The 20,129-nt window shown below is 16.7% G+C and overlaps 5 protein-coding genes across 5 annotated transcripts, besides 40 other annotated features; 3 read left to right on the forward strand and 2 right to left on the reverse strand. All coding sequences in view use genetic code 6, as the record gives it.

Annotated features, from left to right (window-relative positions):
• The first annotated feature begins 94 nt into the window (after window positions 1-94).
• Window positions 95-147: a microsatellite.
• A 66-nt stretch (window positions 148-213) lies between these two features.
• Window positions 214-277: a microsatellite.
• Window positions 278-1,117: 840 nt separating this feature from the next.
• Window positions 1,118-1,180: a microsatellite.
• Window positions 1,120-1,202: a microsatellite.
• Window positions 1,203-5,375: 4,173 nt separating this feature from the next.
• Window positions 5,376-5,449: a microsatellite.
• Window positions 5,450-5,931: 482 nt separating this feature from the next.
• Window positions 5,932-5,985: a microsatellite.
• On the forward strand, window positions 5,985-7,856 carry IMG5_051990 (hypothetical protein; the record flags this gene model as incomplete). The annotated part of the gene is made up of 4 exons (XM_004037396.1): window positions 5,985-6,654; window positions 6,731-6,866; window positions 7,138-7,142; window positions 7,423-7,856. The coding sequence occupies 4 exons, from the start codon at window positions 5,985-5,987 to the stop codon at window positions 7,854-7,856; spliced, it is 1,245 nt and encodes a 414-aa protein (XP_004037444.1).
• Window positions 6,965-7,046: a microsatellite.
• Window positions 7,026-7,078: a microsatellite.
• Window positions 7,148-7,172: a microsatellite.
• Window positions 7,277-7,343: a microsatellite.
• Window positions 7,277-7,372: a microsatellite.
• A 363-nt stretch (window positions 7,857-8,219) lies between the features above and the next one.
• Window positions 8,220-8,270: a microsatellite.
• Window positions 8,271-8,311: a microsatellite.
• Window positions 8,312-8,630: 319 nt separating this feature from the next.
• Window positions 8,631-8,670: a microsatellite.
• Window positions 8,671-9,027: 357 nt separating this feature from the next.
• Window positions 9,028-9,091: a microsatellite.
• A 375-nt stretch (window positions 9,092-9,466) lies between these two features.
• Window positions 9,467-9,533: a microsatellite.
• A 13-nt stretch (window positions 9,534-9,546) lies between these two features.
• Window positions 9,547-12,031, reverse strand: IMG5_052000 (hypothetical protein; the record flags this gene model as incomplete). Its single annotated transcript, XM_004037397.1, has 5 exons — window positions 9,547-9,911; window positions 10,999-11,086; window positions 11,340-11,603; window positions 11,642-11,841; window positions 11,887-12,031. The coding sequence occupies 5 exons, from the start codon at window positions 12,029-12,031 to the stop codon at window positions 9,547-9,549; spliced, it is 1,062 nt and encodes a 353-aa protein (XP_004037445.1).
• Window positions 10,398-10,471: a microsatellite.
• Window positions 10,402-10,483: a microsatellite.
• Window positions 10,409-10,468: a microsatellite.
• Window positions 10,784-10,812: a microsatellite.
• Window positions 11,115-11,187: a microsatellite.
• Window positions 11,205-11,287: a microsatellite.
• A 123-nt stretch (window positions 12,032-12,154) lies between the features above and the next one.
• Window positions 12,155-12,251: a microsatellite.
• Window positions 12,164-12,247: a microsatellite.
• Window positions 12,187-12,258: a microsatellite.
• Window positions 12,217-12,256: a microsatellite.
• A 327-nt stretch (window positions 12,259-12,585) lies between the features above and the next one.
• On the forward strand, window positions 12,586-13,479 carry IMG5_052010 (solute carrier family member 38, putative; the record flags this gene model as incomplete). Its single annotated transcript, XM_004037398.1, has 2 exons — window positions 12,586-13,123; window positions 13,214-13,479. The coding sequence occupies 2 exons, from the start codon at window positions 12,586-12,588 to the stop codon at window positions 13,477-13,479; spliced, it is 804 nt and encodes a 267-aa protein (XP_004037446.1).
• A 909-nt stretch (window positions 13,480-14,388) lies between these two features.
• Window positions 14,389-15,531, reverse strand: IMG5_052020 (meckel syndrome type 3 protein mekelin, putative; the record flags this gene model as incomplete). The annotated part of the gene is made up of 3 exons (XM_004037399.1): window positions 14,389-14,396; window positions 14,692-15,210; window positions 15,348-15,531. The coding sequence occupies 3 exons, from the start codon at window positions 15,529-15,531 to the stop codon at window positions 14,389-14,391; spliced, it is 711 nt and encodes a 236-aa protein (XP_004037447.1).
• Window positions 14,449-14,483: a microsatellite.
• Window positions 14,449-14,490: a microsatellite.
• Window positions 15,220-15,342: a microsatellite.
• A 570-nt stretch (window positions 15,532-16,101) lies between the features above and the next one.
• Window positions 16,102-16,151: a microsatellite.
• Window positions 16,102-16,187: a microsatellite.
• A 1,057-nt stretch (window positions 16,188-17,244) lies between these two features.
• Window positions 17,245-17,288: a microsatellite.
• Window positions 17,289-17,731: 443 nt separating this feature from the next.
• Window positions 17,732-17,768: a microsatellite.
• Window position 17,769: 1 nt separating this feature from the next.
• Window positions 17,770-17,825: a microsatellite.
• Window positions 17,826-18,759, forward strand: IMG5_052030 (thioredoxin h2, putative; the record flags this gene model as incomplete). The annotated part of the gene is made up of 3 exons (XM_004037400.1): window positions 17,826-17,989; window positions 18,183-18,297; window positions 18,445-18,759. The coding sequence occupies 3 exons, from the start codon at window positions 17,826-17,828 to the stop codon at window positions 18,658-18,660; spliced, it is 495 nt and encodes a 164-aa protein (XP_004037448.1). The 3' UTR covers window positions 18,661-18,759.
• Window positions 18,318-18,400: a microsatellite.
• Window positions 18,322-18,399: a microsatellite.
• Window positions 18,323-18,399: a microsatellite.
• Window positions 18,760-20,048: 1,289 nt separating the features above from the next.
• Window positions 20,049-20,117: a microsatellite.
• Window positions 20,058-20,108: a microsatellite.
• Window positions 20,079-20,129: a microsatellite.

Raw genomic sequence — 20,129 nt, forward strand, 5'->3', positions numbered from 1 at the left:
TATAAACAATTAATAATATCAATAAATAATTGATTAAACTCCAAGAAGCAATAATTAAATATAAATTCCAAATTTAAATTTAAATGCATTACAACAAAATAACTATATAAATAATCAAATCAATATTTAGAAAAATCAAAATAATATCTTTAATATTTAATAAATAAACTAAAACAATAATTTTAACAATTAAAAAAATTAAATAAATAATTTATAATAATAATAATAATAATAATAATAATAATAATAATATAATAATAATAATTATAATAATAATTAACCAATTTATATAATATTTAAACTCTTTAAACAAATAAAATATCATAATAAGGTTTAATTATAAATTCTTCAATCTAAATGAATTAAAATCGTACATTAAATTTAAATTCTCCTTTAAACTGTAATTATTAAAATACTAATGCAAATATAAATAATTAGACAGAAATTGATTTACCTGAATAAATATCAGAAATTCAAGGAAATTCATCTTCTTAAAACGTAGATTCTGAATTTTAATTTTTTTCTTAACAAAATTCAGCTTTCCCCAAATATTAATCATTTCAAAATGTTATTAATAAATTTTAACCTTAAAAAAAAACATAACTTTAAACACCTAACCCTTCTTATAAAGTTAATTTATTTTAAATACTATAAAAAAACTAAGAATTAATTTAAGGAATTACATCTTTAAATATGTCTTCTTATAATATAAATAATAGAAATACAAAAAACATTCCTTTTTATCAAGATTTTTCTTTTTGTCCTTCTTGGAAGGATTCTTCTTTTACATCTTTCGAAAATAATATATTAAAAATTAAAACCTTTAAAGAAAATTCTATTGGAAACTATTAAATTAATGATGAAAATATAATAAATTAATACAACAAAGTTGTGTTAAATGGCTTTTTTAAAAATATTTAAAAAAATACGTTTCTTTAAGGAAACCATCTAGCTCATTTTTATATTTCTTATTTAAAAGAAAGTTTAATTCCAGCTTTAAAAAATGCGAAAAACGAAATTTTGAAAAATGCTTTAAAAGAAGAATTTTTAATACTTTCTATTTTTAACTGCTTTTTTGGAAATCCTTTTATATATCCTTCTATTTTTTTTAATTAAGTATATATATTTATATATATATATATATATTTTTATATATTTATATATATACATATATATATATTAATATTATTTTCATATATTTAATTAATATAGAATTATAAATAAGATGATTATTAAATACTACTTTAAGACTTAAAACTAGAACATAAATAATTAAATGTCGAATAATTATAAAAAATAAATCTAAAATAAATTCTTCATATGAAATTCTTTGAAAAAGAAATCATCTAAAAGCAAAATGAAAATCTCCAAAGCCACATTTTAAATCTTCTTGCTCACCACCAAATAGAAAAAGCATCCAAAAAACTTTAAGAAAAAAATTATTTTTAACTGGCTCTACTAGTATCTTAATGTGAATCTTTTATATCTTCCTAAATACCCCCTTCTCACTAATTCCTAGACTTAATAAATTTCCTTAACGGGAACATTGAGATAATATATAAAAACTAAGAACTTTCTTTAATCTAATAATTCGCCTGTTTTCTCTGGTATGGTGAAAGGAATTTCCGATAAAGAACTCTAGAAGAGTCTATTAATATATTTTTTTAATAAAATAAATATATATATTAAGATAAATTATCATTAGAAGTTCTATTATTAATTTTTTTTGGAAAAAAGAATAACTAGAATAATGATAATAATTTAGACCCAATTAAATTCCTTAAAAGAATTCATTATTCTAAAAGTAGGTTCGATTTTAGATTAGGCTGGTTTACATTAGAAATATTTAGCCGATATGGATATTCAGATATATCGTTTTTGGAAGATAAAAAAGCTTATTTCTTAAGAGGATTATTAGAGTAACTTTAAAGAGATAAATAAATAAAAAACTAAACTTTTTTATTAAAATTAAAGGAAGATTAAATAAAAAAAAATTCGTCTTGTTTGCATTTTATTTAGTAAATTTATTTATAAAATCCTACAATTTTTGATGAAAATGAAAATAATATTAATATTTATGATAATTTAGTTTTATATTCGAAAGGAATTAATTATTATTATGAAAAACAATTTATTTAGAGTTTAAAATATACTATTTAAAGTTAATTTAATTGGCCTTTATGTTGCTAAATTATTACTTTTTTTGGAAGGACCGAGAGTATTTTTGTTCGGAAACTAAGATGAAGTTCAATAAATGGAAAATTATTTACAAATTTTAAATGAAAATTAAAATTTTATTCCGTTTTACTCATATCATGCTGGATTTATTTAAAATGTTTTTCTTATTTAAAATAATTTGAAAAAAAATGTATTTTTTATTATTATTATTATTTATATATATTTTTTTTGTTTTTTTTATATATATATAGGAAATACATAAAAATGAGGTTTTTAATTTATTAATAAATATTAAATAAGCAATTCTATACCTTTAAAAATAATAAGATAATTTATCCGTAAATAATAATTAAGATAATAATATAAATTATTAAAATAAATTTAACTATTAATAGTTCAATTGCTCTGTTTTTTAGGAGTTTCTAAAATATTTAGTCGAATAGATGGCTAATGTAAGTACTTAAATTAGTAAATTTAATGTTTATAAAGAAAAAAAGAATAAATGTCTTCTATTTAAGAATTATTAGATATAGTTTCTGTTTTTAAAACTGCTTCTAATTCTTAATTAAAAGAACTAATTTTGGCAACTTTATGAAGAAGAATATATAAATAAAAAAACACAAATATTTATAATTATAAAAATATATAAACTTATGAATTTTTTTTTTTTTCATATTTCGTCAATATCACTATTATTTTATTAAATTTCTTGATTTTTTGTCTCTTTTTGGAAATTTTATAATTTAAAAATTTAATTTTATTCTTTTGCTTCTTCATCAATTGCTTAATTAGATTGATTTTGATCTTTTTTACATTTAATAAGTTCAAATTTTTATTTAAATTATTTTATTTTAATGTAATCTTCATCTTATAATTAATATTTTTCTAAATTAAAATCTTAATTTTATAATGAATATTTAGCCAAAAAACTATAAATTAGATTTTTATCTTTATTATTATTATTAAATTGAATTTACTTAACTCCTTCTTCTATTATTTCAAGAATTTCTTGATTACTAATTTTTTATACGACCGAGTTCAAAATATGAAAAAGCGTACTTATTTAGTTTCGATTTTACAATTAAAAAATAAGAAATGTATGAAAACAAGAATATTTAAATTAGTTTATTAAATTAATTAATAATTTTTATTTAACATCTTTATAATTATTATTCTTATAATCATAAACTGCTTTAAAAAAACAAAGCAATTAATCTTAATTAAATGAATCAATTTAATTTTAAAAAATCTCTTAATTAATTTAATTATTAGCAAAATTAATAAACAATATTTAATTTTAATCAAATAATTAATTTTATTCTTCTAATATTTAAATATATTTCTAAAACTAAAAATTATTCAAATTTTCAACATATTTTAATATGTCAACTTTTTCCTTTCCTATACAAACTAGCAAATCGAAACTACTTTCCTTCACTTTTTCATTAAAAGTAGAAGCTATTAAAACTAATTATTATAATATTTTATCTGCCAAAGGAAGTTCCAAAAGATTATTTCTGACTATAATATTCTATATAATTTCAATAATATTGTTTATTATATAAATAGATTTATCATTAATTAAAATAAGAATTCCTTCCATAATTTCTTCTTAGAAAAACTTAAAAGAAAGTAAAAAATTAACCATTTAAATACTTGGTTTAAAAAGTAAAGTTTTACACAAAGAAATATTTTTTAAAGCCAAAATAATAATATCTTTAATTTAAGATTTTAGTATTTTTTAAATAATTTCTTCATTCTAAACATTTTATATATATAAATGTAAAATCTTTATAGCCAAATCTTATCCTTTAGTATTATTGAAAGTAAAAAAAGAAACAAAATCCCAATATTATTCTATTTCTTCCTAATTCATTTTATTATTCAAAAAAAGATAATATATTTCTTTAAGGCATAGAAGCTTTCCTTTAAAATTTTATTATTTAAATTTCTAAACTAAATTCTAATTATTTTAAGTTTTAATAATCATAGCTTATTTATTCTAAAAATTAGTAAAATTACTCTTTTATTTATCTTAAATATCCTAATCTAATTATTCCTCTTTAAGCTATTTTTGATTCAATTCAAGTTCGTGCATACATATTTTCTAAAAATATAAATTCTACTTTTAATCATTAAACTGTTTACAATCATTATCTTAATTTATCACTTTCAAATTTATTATTTACTAAAATTATTAAAAATTAGCAAATATTTATTTTAAACTCATCAACTAATTTAACTTTAATATTTTTAGATTTTCCTCAATAAAATAAAAACCATATATTTGGCCTATTTTTATTATCAAATCCAAACTTAAAATTCTCACATTTGCCACATAAAAATTTGAACATAAATAAAATATTTGACCTTTTTATTCATTAATTAAATTTTTTATTGTATCTTTCTCATCTAATTAATTTATTTCTTAATCGAGAAATTTTAAACATTCCATTATTGATTTAGGCTCTTGCTTTTAAAATATTTAAGAAATTCCTTTTGATATGTTTTCATTATAACCACTTAACAATAATCTATGTAATAATTTCTAAGAATTTAGTGTATATTACTTTTTTATAGATACTTTTGATAGTAATAATTAAACGACATTTTAGACATCAAAAGTGTATTCTATTTGTTTTTAAGATATATAAAGTTCGAGGATTTTCAAAGATTTTTCTAATAAATTGGGATTGGTATGGCTTAATTGTTCTGTTAATTGTAAATTTAAGTCAATTATTAAATTTTGGTTTAATTCAATATTTTAAAATAATGAAATAATTGAATCTAAAGTTTTAATTTTTTCTTAAAGACTTGATAGTTGCCAATTATTTAAATATTATTTTATTTGCAAAGAATATAACATTTTTTAAGTATATATAAAAATTTATAATTATATTTGGTTTGAAAAAAATAAATTATATAAATATTTAATCATATTATATAATAGATTTTTAAAGTTTTAATTTTTTATAATTAAATAAAATTAATTTATATAATTAATAAGATTAGGAATAAACATAATTTACGATTAATAAAAAAAAATATAGGAAATATTTAATATTTTATATAATATATTTATTATTTAAAAAACGTTCATTAAAAAATAAAATATTATTTATTATTATAATTCAACTTGTTTTTATATTTTTATTAATTTTTTGATATTATAAAATAATAGCATATATAATAAATCTTAATTTATTTTAATATTTTTTTATAATAATAGCAATATAATTTATTTAATTTTTTTTTATACTAATAGCAATATTATATATTCTTAGAAATTATTTTATTTATATATACATAGTTAACATAATAATATTTTATAATATTTATTTTAAGAGATTTATCTTTTTATTAAATAAATAAGTTTAATTTACTTTTTTAAATTTATGTTTAACATAAAATAATTTACTTTTTTAAGATTGAAGATTATCTTTTATTTGATAAAAAAATTAAAAAAAGTATTATTAATTTTATAAAAATTTACAAAATTCAAAATATTTAATACTTTATTTTTAATATTAATAAATTTAATAAGAAAAATAATTATTGCGCAATATAATTTTTATATAAAAAATGAAAAAAGATAAAAAAATTTTGTAATAATAATTTATTTATATGAAATTTTATAATATAATTATTAATTAATTGCTAATAAAAAACAAATAAAAAAATTATATATATTTTTAAATAAATATATAAAATAAAAAATCTTTTTTTATATTTATTAAAAATCTCTATTTTCAATAAAAAAAAAAATAAAAAAGAGGAAAAAAAAAAAAAAAAAAAATTTAAAAAAAATGTCGAAATAACAACAATAAAATCAATTAAGAGAACTCTAAAAACCTTTATGGACTAAATTAAACCAACTCCGTTCATTTTTCAAATCAATTCACGTATGTGTACAAGTTCAAAAAGTAACTCAAATTCCCGAAACTAAACAAATAGAATTAACTCTAGCCGACAATACTGGTCTTGCTCGTGCTATTTTATCTGAAGGTGCAGTTGATCCTAATTTAATTAAAGTAGGTAATAAAATAGCTTTAAGGAATGCTAAAACTAAATACATAGATAATAAATTAGTTATAATAATTAACAAATGGGGCTGTATTACTGACGAAAACAACAGCGGACTTTTTGAAGGACAAGCTTTGGAATTAAATAATGAACAATTAAACATAAGTGAGAAAAAATATGACTTCAAAAATATTGAAATTGGTAAGATTTCTCCTAATGAACAAGTCTATAACGTCCTAGTGAAAGTAATAGAAAGAAAATCAGTTCCTTTAATTTAAAACAATAGAAAAGAAGAAGGAGGAGAAAATTTGCATTAAGATAAAGCAAATTTACACGTAAAATTGGCAGATAAAACAGGCATAATAAATGCTATTTTTCCAGATTTACCAAAATTTAGAGGACTTTTCGAACCAAATTAAAATCTTTAACTTGTAAAGGCTTATGTTTTATAGAGTAAAAAAGGAAATAATAAATAAGATTAAAGTGAAGACTTTTCTATTCATTTGACTATTTTTAAAAATAAAAATAGCAGAAATTCGAACTAAAGATTGGATAATTCAAAACCTAATGGAAGAATTATTGTTATACCTTAAAATGAAGTTGAAGATTTACTACCAAATGGATTTGATTATTAATCTTAGAAAAATATTAGTGACAAAGTTTGGGTTAAATAATAATAATAATAAAATTGATAAAAATATATATAATATATATTGTTTTTTTATTATTATTATTTTTTTTATAAAAAAAAAAAAAATAGATAAAAAATTATTGTTATTTATTTATTAAATTATGTTTTAAAAATGTATTATTATCTTATTTATTATAATTAATAATAAAATTATATAATATATATTAATACTAATAATAATAAATACATAAATATATTATATTGAAATTATATTTGATTATATATTGAAATAATAAAAAAATAAGAATAAGTATTTATATATATATATATATATATATATTTTTATTATTTTTTTCATATTAAAAATTAAAAAATAACAAAAATTTAAATAAAATATTAATTTAATAAACTTATACATTATAAATTTTTAATTTAACAAAAAACAATATAATAAAAAAATTATAAATATAAATAAAATAAAAATAAATAAAATAAAATATAATAAATATAATATATTTTAAATAAAATAATTAAATAAATGTATTATCCCTCAAAACCACATTTATATTAATCTTCTTTATAATATTCAGCATCTCCAACAACAAATTATACTAGATAATAAGGCTCTTATAGAAATTAATACGTTACAGTATAGCCTAGACCCCATGAATGGACTGAGTATTAACCAATTGAAAAAAAATATATTGATTACGTTCCCGAAACAAAGGTTGAATATCGCCCAGTAGAAAGATCTTTTTTAGACTATGTAGAAATAAAGCATGTAACAGATTATTAACCTGTAAAGAGAGTTTAAAAAAGAGTAGAATATGTACCTGTTGAATATTATGATGAATATTTAGACTATAATCCTAAATAATATTCCTATTATACTAGATCTCCCAAAAATGTAGAAATGAGAGCTTCATAAATTATATCTTAAGACTTTGTCCAAAATCCTAATTATATTTCTTAAAGTGGATATAAAAGCTAATACTTTAGATTTCCCTATAAATATTATCATTGAGAATAAAAAAATGATTTATTAAAATTATGTATTATTATTTGTATTATATTTTATTATCATACAAACGATATTTAGTATTATTTAATATAGAATATTTTTCTTTAATATAAAATTATAAAGTTTAAATTTTTTTATAACTTAAATTAAATAATTTATTAAACAATAGTTATTAAAAAAAAAAAATTATTTTTGATATATAAATAAAATAAAATTATAATTAATAATTTAATTAAATATATATTATTATAATATTTATATTTATTTATATTTTATATAAAAAAAATAAACTTAAAATTAAATGAAAAATAATATATAGATAAGAATTATATTAAATAATAAATAAAGAAATTTTAAAAGATGCATTATATAAATATATATATATAAATATATATATATATATATATATATATATATTATTTTATTTTTATATAAATATTTTATTTTTTATCTAAATAGATAAACAAATAATATTAATCATATTTTTTATTATATATTCATTTTTTTAAACTATATATATTTAAAATTTTATTTTTTATCAATATTTGATTTCATACAAATGTATTATTTAATTAGATTTTTTATATAAGTTTAAAAAATTTAATATTTTAAAAAAAAAAAAAAATTAATAAAATTATTAAAATTAAACACATATAATTAAAAAAAAATTTATGAAAAACATAATTACAGTTTATAAAAATTTATTTTTAAATGTAATATTCATTTAATAAGAATTTATAAAAATTTATTTATATAAAATAAAAATATTTTAAAAAAATATATAAATATATATATATATATATTTATATTTATATATTTATTTTAATTATATATTATAGAATTTTTTGTTTAATTAAAATTTTTATACATAATCAATTTATGATTTTTTATTCATTTAAATATATAAATTTTTTATTAATAATGTTAAATTATTTTTACTTGTATTTTAAAAAAAATATCTTAAATAATATAATATGTTTATTCCATGGTATCCACACATATATCATTATATGTTAAGAGCCTTAGGAAGAATTATTTTTATTTCGATAACTCAAGCATCATTAATTTATTTATAAAAGAACAATGACTCTGTTACCTTAAAATACTATAATATTTATTTATTAAAATAAAGTCTTTATTTTATTATTTCTTTATTATGGGTTTCATATAAATGAAATATATATAATTTATTTTTATTAAAAAAATATAATTAATTAATTATATGTAAAAAAAAATATCCCAATAAAATATAGTAAAATAATTAAATATAATATTTAATTATTTATAAGATGTATGATGAAAAAATATTTTAATTATTATAAGAATATATTTAGAGATATATAAATTAATTAAAATATAATATTATATTATTTTAATTTATTTTTTAATATAAATTTATAAATAAATTTTATTTATATATAAATTAATTAAAAATATATAAATTAATTTAAATATTTCTTTTAAATAATTAAATAAAATTAATAAGATAAAGAAATATTTTAAGGAGATAAAATTAAATACTTTGAAATTAATAAAACATAATTAGTATTTTTAAAAAAATTAATTAAAAAACTTAAAAAAAAATATATTCCATAGAAAATACTTTAAATTAAATATATATATATAAATATATATATATATATACTAATATATACATAATTATATATTTGTATATATATAAAAAAATGATTTTTCAAAAATAAAAATTAAATTTATCTGATAATCCAACAACTCCGAAAGCTACAATTTGTCCTGCATTTCCATCACATTATGATTCCTTATTACCTCCTAGACCTAGGTCGTCTTCATTTTTATGTACAACACAAGCTCTTCCAATAATATTATGTTACCCAGTCAACATGACTTAATCATCCTCTATTTCATATTCTGCGTATTCTAAATTTTTATTATAATAATCAATATTTCCTAAATCTCCTACATGTCTATTTTTTGATTCAGGTCCTCCATGTTATTTATTAAATGGATTATAATGTCCTCCTGGATTATATAAGTTCCCATATTCATATATATTAAAACCATGCTTTCCTTTGTTTAATCCTTTTATTCTTACTTTTATTTTTGTTTTATTATTTTCTTATTTAAAAAAGACATGTCCAAATATTTCTAAATCTGTTTATGATTCCAAAATACATGCCGCATATATGATTTCATTTTGAATTGTTGTATTTTAGCTTTAAGAAGAATGTAAATTGATTTAATTTTAGTTTGTTAAATGGGTTTATTTCACTTATTCTTAAATTTATGCTTATATTTAGTGTTAATTTACTTTTTTTTTATTTTAATTTATATTTTAACTTTTTTAATCTAATATTTCTAATGTTTATTAATCTTAATTTGAGCAACAATTACCCATAATTTTTCTTTTTTTTACTTATGTATATTTTATATATTTATGGTTTTTCTGCTATTTTATAATTATTTTTATTTATTAGTTATTTAATATATAAATACTATATTTACTTTTTATTATTATATTAAAACAGTTTTATTTAAAAATAAAATAAAATTTATTTAATTATTAACTATAAAATAAGAAAAAATATAAATATATAAATAAAAAAAATATATCTGTATATAAACATAAAAAAAATATATATAAGTTTAAATAATTAACAAAAAAAATCAATTATTTATCTCATTTTTAACCTAATTAACAAAATTTTTAAACAAATTTAAATATTCATTAAACTTTCTTTATCCTTCTACACTATTAATACTACTCATATTGGGCACATCAAATGGATTAAAATTTTAAATTTCTTTACTAGTAAAAGGTACACAAATATTCCCAGTTTTCGGATGAATACAAAATGGAGATTTTAATAAATGATTTGTTGTTTTAGACACATTAACATCTAATCTAGGATACAAAAGCCATATTTTTAATTCTTCCATAAAATTTTTTAAACTATTATCTTTATTTTTATTATCTTTATTTATTTCGATTTCATTTTTTAAGCTTAAGTATCTTTCTTTTGATGTATTTTTAGATTTCCAATTTTCTACAATTCTTGAATATAATAAAGGACATCTTTTATTAACAAAGTCTAAAATAAGTTTAGGTTTTTCATAAAAAGATCTTAATCTTATAAAATAATTTCTTCAAATTTATCATTTTTATCACCATCTTTTAAAAATGCCCTATCAATTAAATAATGACTTTTTAAATTTACAAGTTGACTTTTTAAATAATGATCACTTTTATCATTATCCTATAATATATAAAATAAAAAAAAAAAAATATATATATATATATATATATATATATATATATATATATATATATATTTATATATTAATATATATATATATAAATACTTATCAAATTTTTTTTTTTATATTATTTTTTTTATAAAATATTTATAATTAATTTTTTTATTTTTTTTATTTTTATATAACATTAAAATATAATTGTATATATAATAAAAAAATTGTTAAAATTAATTTATATAATTTTTATTTTACTATAATTAAATTCATATGTTCAATAATGCAAGATCTTATTTTATCTGAACTTTTTCTTACATTAGAATCACAAATCCAAGCATGTATACCTCTTCTTCCTGAATAAACCCACAAAACATGTTTAAAATCGAAATCTTCTAAAGTTTTAGATATTAATTCGCAAGCATATTTCATGAATTTCCAACATTTTTCACATATATTAGCACCTGTACAACAAGTTCTTATATTATCATAATCAGTCATATCAATATCAATTACAAATTCCTTTTTTTTATATTTAATTTTTTTTCTTATTTATTTACTTTTTCTATAGCTTTTAAATTCATGTCACCTTTTTATCCTTATTTATTAAATACGGCCCCTATATCTATTTTTTCTGGTACTTTTTCAATTAAAGTTTACAATAGGTGTTCTTTTGAATTGAAAAATATATAACGCCAATATACATCTCCTGGAAATGTAAATGAAAATTCTCTTTTTTAAAAATATTCTTAAGATTCGGCTATTTTATTATAAAATATTTTATGTTTTTGTATTTTTATATTACAATAACATAACCAATCATAAAATTGGTTAATTGGAAAATTTTATTGATAATATTCTTGTAAAGAATTTCTATCTAAAACAAATTATTTGGGTTTGTTTTATTCTGATTTTTATTATTATTGGGGTTCTGCGGTTTCTTCAATCATTTTTATTAGTTTTAAAAATATATTTTATTTAAATATAATTATGCTTTTTTTAATTTATTATTTTTGTTCTTACTAAGATAAAAAAAAAAATTATAGCGCCAAATTTTTAAATAAAAGAAATAATAAATTAATAATTCTTAATATTATTAAATATAATAATTATAAATATAATTATATTAATAATTATTAATATTATTAAATTATTAATTATTATTATTATATTATAAATACTAACTTGTATTTATTTTAATACATCTTTATTTAAACATTTATTATTATATTTGATTGTAAATAAAAATTAAATAAGTAAAATAAAAATTTAAAGTTATTATAGTCTTATTATATTAATAAGATTACAATTAATTTTGTATTTGTTTGTAAATAAACATAAGATATAATATTTTTTTTTAATTAAGAATAAAACAAAAAACAAAATTTAAAAAAAATAAAAAAATAACAATAAATTAATTACTAAAAAAATAGAAATCATTAAGAAATTTCGATTAAAATAAAATAAAAAGAAGTCAAAATAAAATTAAGAAATAAATAAATAAATGGAAGATAAAAATTCAATAATAAAAGCATACATCCATTACAAAAGTTTCATAGCTGGTGCCTGTTTTACTTTAATATCCCAACCATTCGAAGTAATGCGTACATCCAGTGTATTTTTAAACTATCGAGGTATATATCCATCCGAGCTCTGGTCCATAATGAAATATATATATAGAAAAGAAGGTATTAAAGGCTATTTTCGCGGCGGTACCATCTGTTTATTAAAATCTTCATTTGGTCTAGGCATATTTTTTAACGGAATAACCAATTTACCCTTAATAATGCATACATTACCTAAATAACCTGAAAAATATATATATAATGGATTTGTAAATTTCTTTAACGGTTCTGTTGCAATGCTTTTTACGACTTTATTTACTACTCCATTGACTGTTTTGAAGACTCGATTTGAGGTAATAGGACAAAATGAATATAAAAATATAATATAAGCGGCTTAAAAAATATATATAGATGAAGGATTAAAGGGATTTTATAGAGGTATAGGGCCTATGTTAATGCGAGATTTGCCTTTTAGTGGTACTTAGTATTCTATTTATTAATAATTATTGAATTTTTATGAATACTTATTTAAAAAATAACCAAGTAATTATTTTTATTTTTTTTCAGGAGCTATTTCTGCAACTATAGCCATTATTATTTATTATCCTTTTGATAATATTAGAGTTAGATATCAGGGGGTTAGAGGAGAAAGTAAAAGCTATTTTAATTTAGTTAGATTTATATATATTGATGAGGGGCTTTAAGGATTTTATAGAGGTTTTTTGCCCAGAATGCTTAAAAAAGGAGCATAAGGAGCAATCGCATGGACTATTTATGAGTATTTAAAAAAAGATAATTTGGATAAAAAATAATTGTAGTATAATAGAATTTGAGTAAAATTAAATTATTGAATAATTACTTTTATTAAAAATTAGTTTTTTATTTACAAAAAATGAAAGAATATGTATATTATTAAGTATGTTATTTTTTATTATTTGTTTTATTCATTTTTATATTTATTTTGTTGAAAAAATAAAATAAAAAAATATAAATTTATATATTTATATAATTATATAAAACATAAACAAATAGAAATTATTCTTTTTTTTTATTTTTTTAAATAAAAAATAAAAATTATTAATTCATATATAAAAATAAATATAATAAATCTTTTAAAAAAATAACATTTTATATATTTAAAAATACAAAAAGTATTTCATATTAAAAATTAATCATCAATTCCTCCTTTATGTGATATATTAGATTAACCACGATTTTATCTTATAAACTTATAAATATAATCAATAGCATAAGTAATTATAATAGAAGCTAAAGTAGATTAAGTAAAAACATTAGAGAATCCAAACGTAATAATTATAAACATTAGCAAATTATATTCTTAACCTAAATAAAAGATATTTTTAAAACCATAATCTTCATCAATATAGAATATGTTTTAATTAAATCTTTTATCGGTATGATTAGGGGGTGGTAAATGTAATAACCACCTCTAAAAAAAATCCATTTAGAAAATATTAGAATTTTATCCTGTTCCTTAAGACATACTATCGACAACATTTTTCAAAACGAGATCCATATTATATTTATATAAATCATTTCCATGATGCAAATTAAAATTTTCTAAATCCTTCTAATCTTTTTTAAATTAATTATTTTCATCTACTTATTCGCTTTTAAGAACTTATTATTTTTATGTTTATTAAGCATTCTTTTTCTAAATTATTTAAGTTTTTTATAAATTGCTTAAACATTATTAATATTAAATAGACTTTTATTTTATATCAAGCAACTATATATAAAAAATATAAATATATATATATATACATATTTACATATATATATTTTAATTATATATTTTTTTAATTAATATTTTTTTTATATTACTTTATCTAATTTTTCTCGTAAATCCCATGATAAAAATAATTCAAAAATCTATTAGTTTGCATTATTTATACCTCTTTCTCCTCTTTTAGCCATTTATGTTTTATTTTTAATCGCACTGATCTATTCTGGTAATTACATATTATTAAAATTTCCTTACATTCCTCTTTATTAAGCTTACATCATTTATTAAAATTATATACTCCTATTTAATAATGAATTATTCATCATTTATTATTATTGCTAAAGTGCATTTTATCCAAATATATTAGTTAAGAAATCTCCATGCCCAATATCATCACCTAGACATTACATTAGCCATAAAGCATTTCCTTCAGCATATTTATCCGGAGATTATCCATGTACATAATACCCATGCAAATAATCATCAAAAATAAAAATAGAAATATTTGCTACAGAACAAAAATCTGTAAAGTCTTAAATATTATATGGAAACCAAATTTTAATTAATTGTCTTAAAATAATTTAAGCTAAACCAATTACATAGAAAATTCCACATCCAATAAATAACTTCAAAACTATATTTATTTTTACAGAATCAGTATTTAATTCTCTATGTATAGTAGGTTGCTAAGCTGCTGTATTTTCCCATTCAAAACCTGACATAAATAATCCCAAGAAAAATAAAGACCATTCCACTGATATTGTTCTCAAAACACTTAGTTCATTAAATTCATTAGCAACAAAAAGAGTTCTCCATACTGAAATACTATAATATATAGTAATTATATAAATATGTATAAATATAAGAATAAATATATATATATATATATATATATATATATATATATATATATATATATATTTATCTTTATATCTATATATATATATATTTTACCTTTGTCTTCTTCTTTACTTTCATATTTACGAGGAGGTTCCCAATCTAGAAAATAAATATGGCAACTTGATTATTTGTAAACCATTATTGCTGTGGAAATCAATTTTAATAAAAAACTTATTCCAATTGCTATTTTGAAAGGAATGTATTATTCTGGTAAATATTCTTATGATGGTAGTAACATAATAGGAATTGTGGTTGCTTTATAAAACATAAATAAGAAAAAAGCAGTTATAAATACATAATAAAAAATTCCATCAGCTAAAACATCTACTATTATATAAAAAGCATCAAAAAACAATTTATTTCCATAGTTAGGTAAATTTCGAGAAACCTTAATTTTTATTTTAAAAAAATTTAAATGATTTTTACTCCATCATTTGAAGGATTATATTTTGTCCATATGTAAATTCTTAAAATTATCCAAATAAAACATAAAGCAATAAATACGCTAAAAGTAGCTATTAAAATTATCCATATTTAATTGAAACTAAAAAAATAACTAACCTTTTTAATATATTATTAAGTATATAATATATATATATATATTTTTCTTTTACTTAAAACTAAACTTATTTTAAATATTCTTAACCTTTTTTAGGCGTTTGAACAATTTAATATTTAACTTAAATATAAGGAATATTAATAATCGAATCTTCTACAAGATTAATATTAATAAAAATAGATTAAGCATATTAAATAAATCCATCCTATAGATAAATTTGATAAAGTTAAAAATAAATTTTATAAAAAAATATATATATATATATATATATATATATATATATATATATATATATATATTATTTTATTACTATATTTAATTATATATATTAATATTACAAAAGTTTATTTATCAATAATATAAAGTCTTAGTAATTTATTAGAATTAATTAACTTTTCATTTTAATATCTTTCTGAAAAAATAATTAATTATGAAAATGTTTTATCTTTTTCTTTTATATAAATTTCATAACTATAAGATTAATTCTAATAATCATTTAAGAAATCTTCTAAATCAATTTTACAAGCATTAACAAAATTTGTTCCCATTTTCTTATATTCTTTACCATCATAAAGGTTCTTGTTGCAAACTTACAAATCACTACTTAATTCTCTAAAATCAATAAAAGTTCCATCTCTTTAATAAATAGCAATAAAAAGCGGTAAAATCGACACTGTTCCCTCATTTTCATTTTCTATATCAAAAGACACATTATTAGTATATTTTTTTTCAAAATTATCCTCTTTAGGATACAAAACATCCCTAACTAAACTATTTTCAATATTTTATAAAAACTAACAAGTAGGGTATATTTTACTAGTTCCTAATCCTTCAAAAAGACACTAATTAACTAAATAACTACAATCTGTATAGCAATCTTTTAAATTTTGGCTTTTATAAGAAATCATTCTCAGAATATTATTTTCGATTTATTCTTATGTAAAACTAAAACCATCCATCGAATAATTATTTTATATAGTAAATTTTCTTTAATTATCATATTAATAATAGGGCTATATTTATGCATATTCACTTGATTATTCATCTATTATACAATTATTTAATGTATTCAATGGTATTGTACATCTCACTTCTCGAACTCCAGTTCTCATTTATTCCCTTTTTAATGGAAGACAATATGCTTATTCATTTCTTCTATCCACTGATCCTATACATTCGAAGCAATTCTGATTGTTATTACCGTTGTAATCAATTGTTCTAAATATACTATTGTCTTATTGACAATTTGGGGTTCTCTATTATTGATCATTTATTGCTTGGCAATAGCCGCCGTCTGTAGGGTTATATAAACCGCCTTTATTTTATATGTTAGTATAGAAGAATTACTATTAAGAGGGCTTCCAAGCACATACACAGGTTTAAAAATCTGCCTTTTTTTTAATTATTTTTTGTTTATTTTTATTTTTATTATTTTTACAGAATTGATTGTGTTTTCAGGACATTTTATACAACATAAAGATGTTGAACTGAAAAAATAATTTTCAGGGCATCCTGTACCGGTTTATAAAATAAAAGGAAAACTGCATTATTAAGAAGTTATAGTAAAATTTAGTAGGAAAATTGTTAAAATTAATAATATGTTTTTTATCATTTTTTTTTATTTTAAAATTTTAAAAATGTGATATTTTTTTTTTATTTTATTTTATTTATTAATTTTTTTTTAAAAAAAATTGATTTTTAAATTTAATATTTGTTTTTAAAAAAAAATTCATTATATAAATAAATAATTTGTATAAATTTTATTTTTTAAGAAAAAAAATAATAAGTATTTATTATTTTATTAAATAAAAATTTATTATAAATTTTTTTTATCTTTTATAAATTATAACAAAATAATAAACTATTATAGAATTGATATAAAAAATTAAAGAGAAAAAAAATAAAGAAAGAAAAAAGAAAAAATTAATAAATAAAAATAAAATACCAAAAAGTTAATAAAATAAAATAAAATAATGATTGCAAGAAAATCATTTAAATTATTTAATTTATAATCATAAGTTTAAAATTATTTTTCGAAAGTTGCTGCTTTTTCAGATTTTAAACAATCCAAAACATATTTAGATAAACTAAAGCCAAGATTAGCTGTAATTTATTTCCATTCATCATGGAATCCATTGTAATTTTAAATAATAAAGCAATATAATAAATTAAATAATCATAATGTATTAAATAAAAAAAAACTGTATGAAAATAATCAAATTTATTATAAAAATACTATTATGTTATAATTACAAATAAAAACATTTTTATTTGTTTAAAATTAATATAAAAAAAAACAATAAAATTATTTAATTATAAAAAAAATAAAGATGCGAAAAATAAGATAAAGATTTCGAATAATTATCTAATAAATTTTAAGAATATTAATTTATTTCAATTGACACTGATAAGGCAATTCTTGCTAGAAAATACTTTGGTGTTAAAGTAAAAAAAACGAAATAAAATTTATATATATAATATATTATATATTATATATTTTATATTATATATATATTATATATTATATATTATATATTATATAAATATTTTTTTATTAAAAATATAATTTATTAATTTTTTAATTCTATTAAGGTTGAACCAGAATATCTACTTTTATTCCAAGGATAAGAAATGAAAAGATAAACAGGATAAAACGCTTAAAAATTAGAAGAAAAGCTTAAATAAGTTAAAGACTATGTTTCTAGTTGTGAATTTCCAAAAGGAACAGATTAATACGAAGAGTTTCATGAATAATTCAGAACCGAATACAAAGAATTAGATGAAGAAATCGATGAATGGGTTCGATGAGTATCTGAATAATATTATATCGATATTTTATTTTTTATTTACAATATATAATTTTTATTTATTTTTTTAGGTAAAAAAATAAAATAATCAGAATTTTTTTTTTTTTAAATAAAATTAATTAAACCATTTTAATAAATTTATATGAAATAATTTTTTATGTTCATCTTATTTTTTTTTATTTTTTTTAAATATAAAAATAAAAAAATTAACAATGTTAATATTTTATATAATTTTTTTTTTTAAAAAAAAAGCAGATTTTTTTATGAAAATATATTAATTTTTATTAGTAATAAATAGCTTAATATATTTATTTATTTTTAAAAAATATAAAATCAAAATTGTAGAAAATCGTACTACTTATTATAATAATTTAGCTTTAGAAATAATAATAATTATAAAAAAATGAATTTCTAATAAAGATTTAAAGGTAAAATATCTCATATAAGTAAAGACCTTTAATCATCAATAACATAAACAAATCAAACCGGAAAAGTAGATTTAAAAAATTTTAAATTATCTGATGAATTTAAAATAAGTGATAAGTAGAAAAAGCAAGAATAAAGCAAATAAATAAACAGCAAAAGAATACAATACAGATTATAAAATAATCCAAAAATAAATAATACTTATTAAGAATATTTTCCATAGTTAAATAATATCTAATAACCCGAAATTCAAACATCAAAAATTTAAAATGAGTAACTATCTCTTATGTAGATTTAAAGAAAAGTTAATCAGAAAAATCAAATTAAAGTAGAAAAATCTTAAAATAAATTATAAAATATAAATGTTGAATAAGCAATAAATGATATAAATAGTATAAAATATTAATTAAGGTTTTTCAATCTAAATTAATAATAAATAGGAAATCGTTTTAACTCCAAATAAAAAGAAATTATTTAACCAATTTAAAATTTGGAATATTTTTTTAAAAAGTTACAACTTTTAGAACAAAATAAATATTAATCTTGGGTTGAAAGCTAATATTAGAATGATAAAAATATTTAGGGATAAAGTTATATAGAAGAAAATAAGTTAGTAAAAAATCAAGATAATAAATAGAAATTTATATAAAGTTTATATTATTAAAAATAGTATGATTTATTTTAAAAATATAATTTAAAACATTGAAATATAAAATAAAAAAATTAATAATATATTGGACTTATTTTTATTTATTTTATAAATATATATTAAATTTTCATAAATTTATGTAATTTATATTTATTAGAACTATTTTATTGAAAAAAAAATGAGTAGAAAATTTTTAAAAATCTATAATTATATTTTATATAGTATTTCAGAAAAATTTTAAATTAGGGATATTTTTTATATTTAAAAAAATGTAAAAAATATCATAATCAATAAATAAATTAAGTATATATTTTTTTATTAATAATTTTTTATTATTAATATTATTAAATTTATTTATATTTATTTATTTAAATATATATTAATTTTGTATTTAA

The sequence above is a fragment of the Ichthyophthirius multifiliis genome (assembly GCF_000220395.1).
Source record: "Ichthyophthirius multifiliis unplaced genomic scaffold scaff_1120509250155, whole genome shotgun sequence".
NCBI lineage: Eukaryota > Ciliophora > Oligohymenophorea > Hymenostomatida > Ichthyophthirius > Ichthyophthirius multifiliis.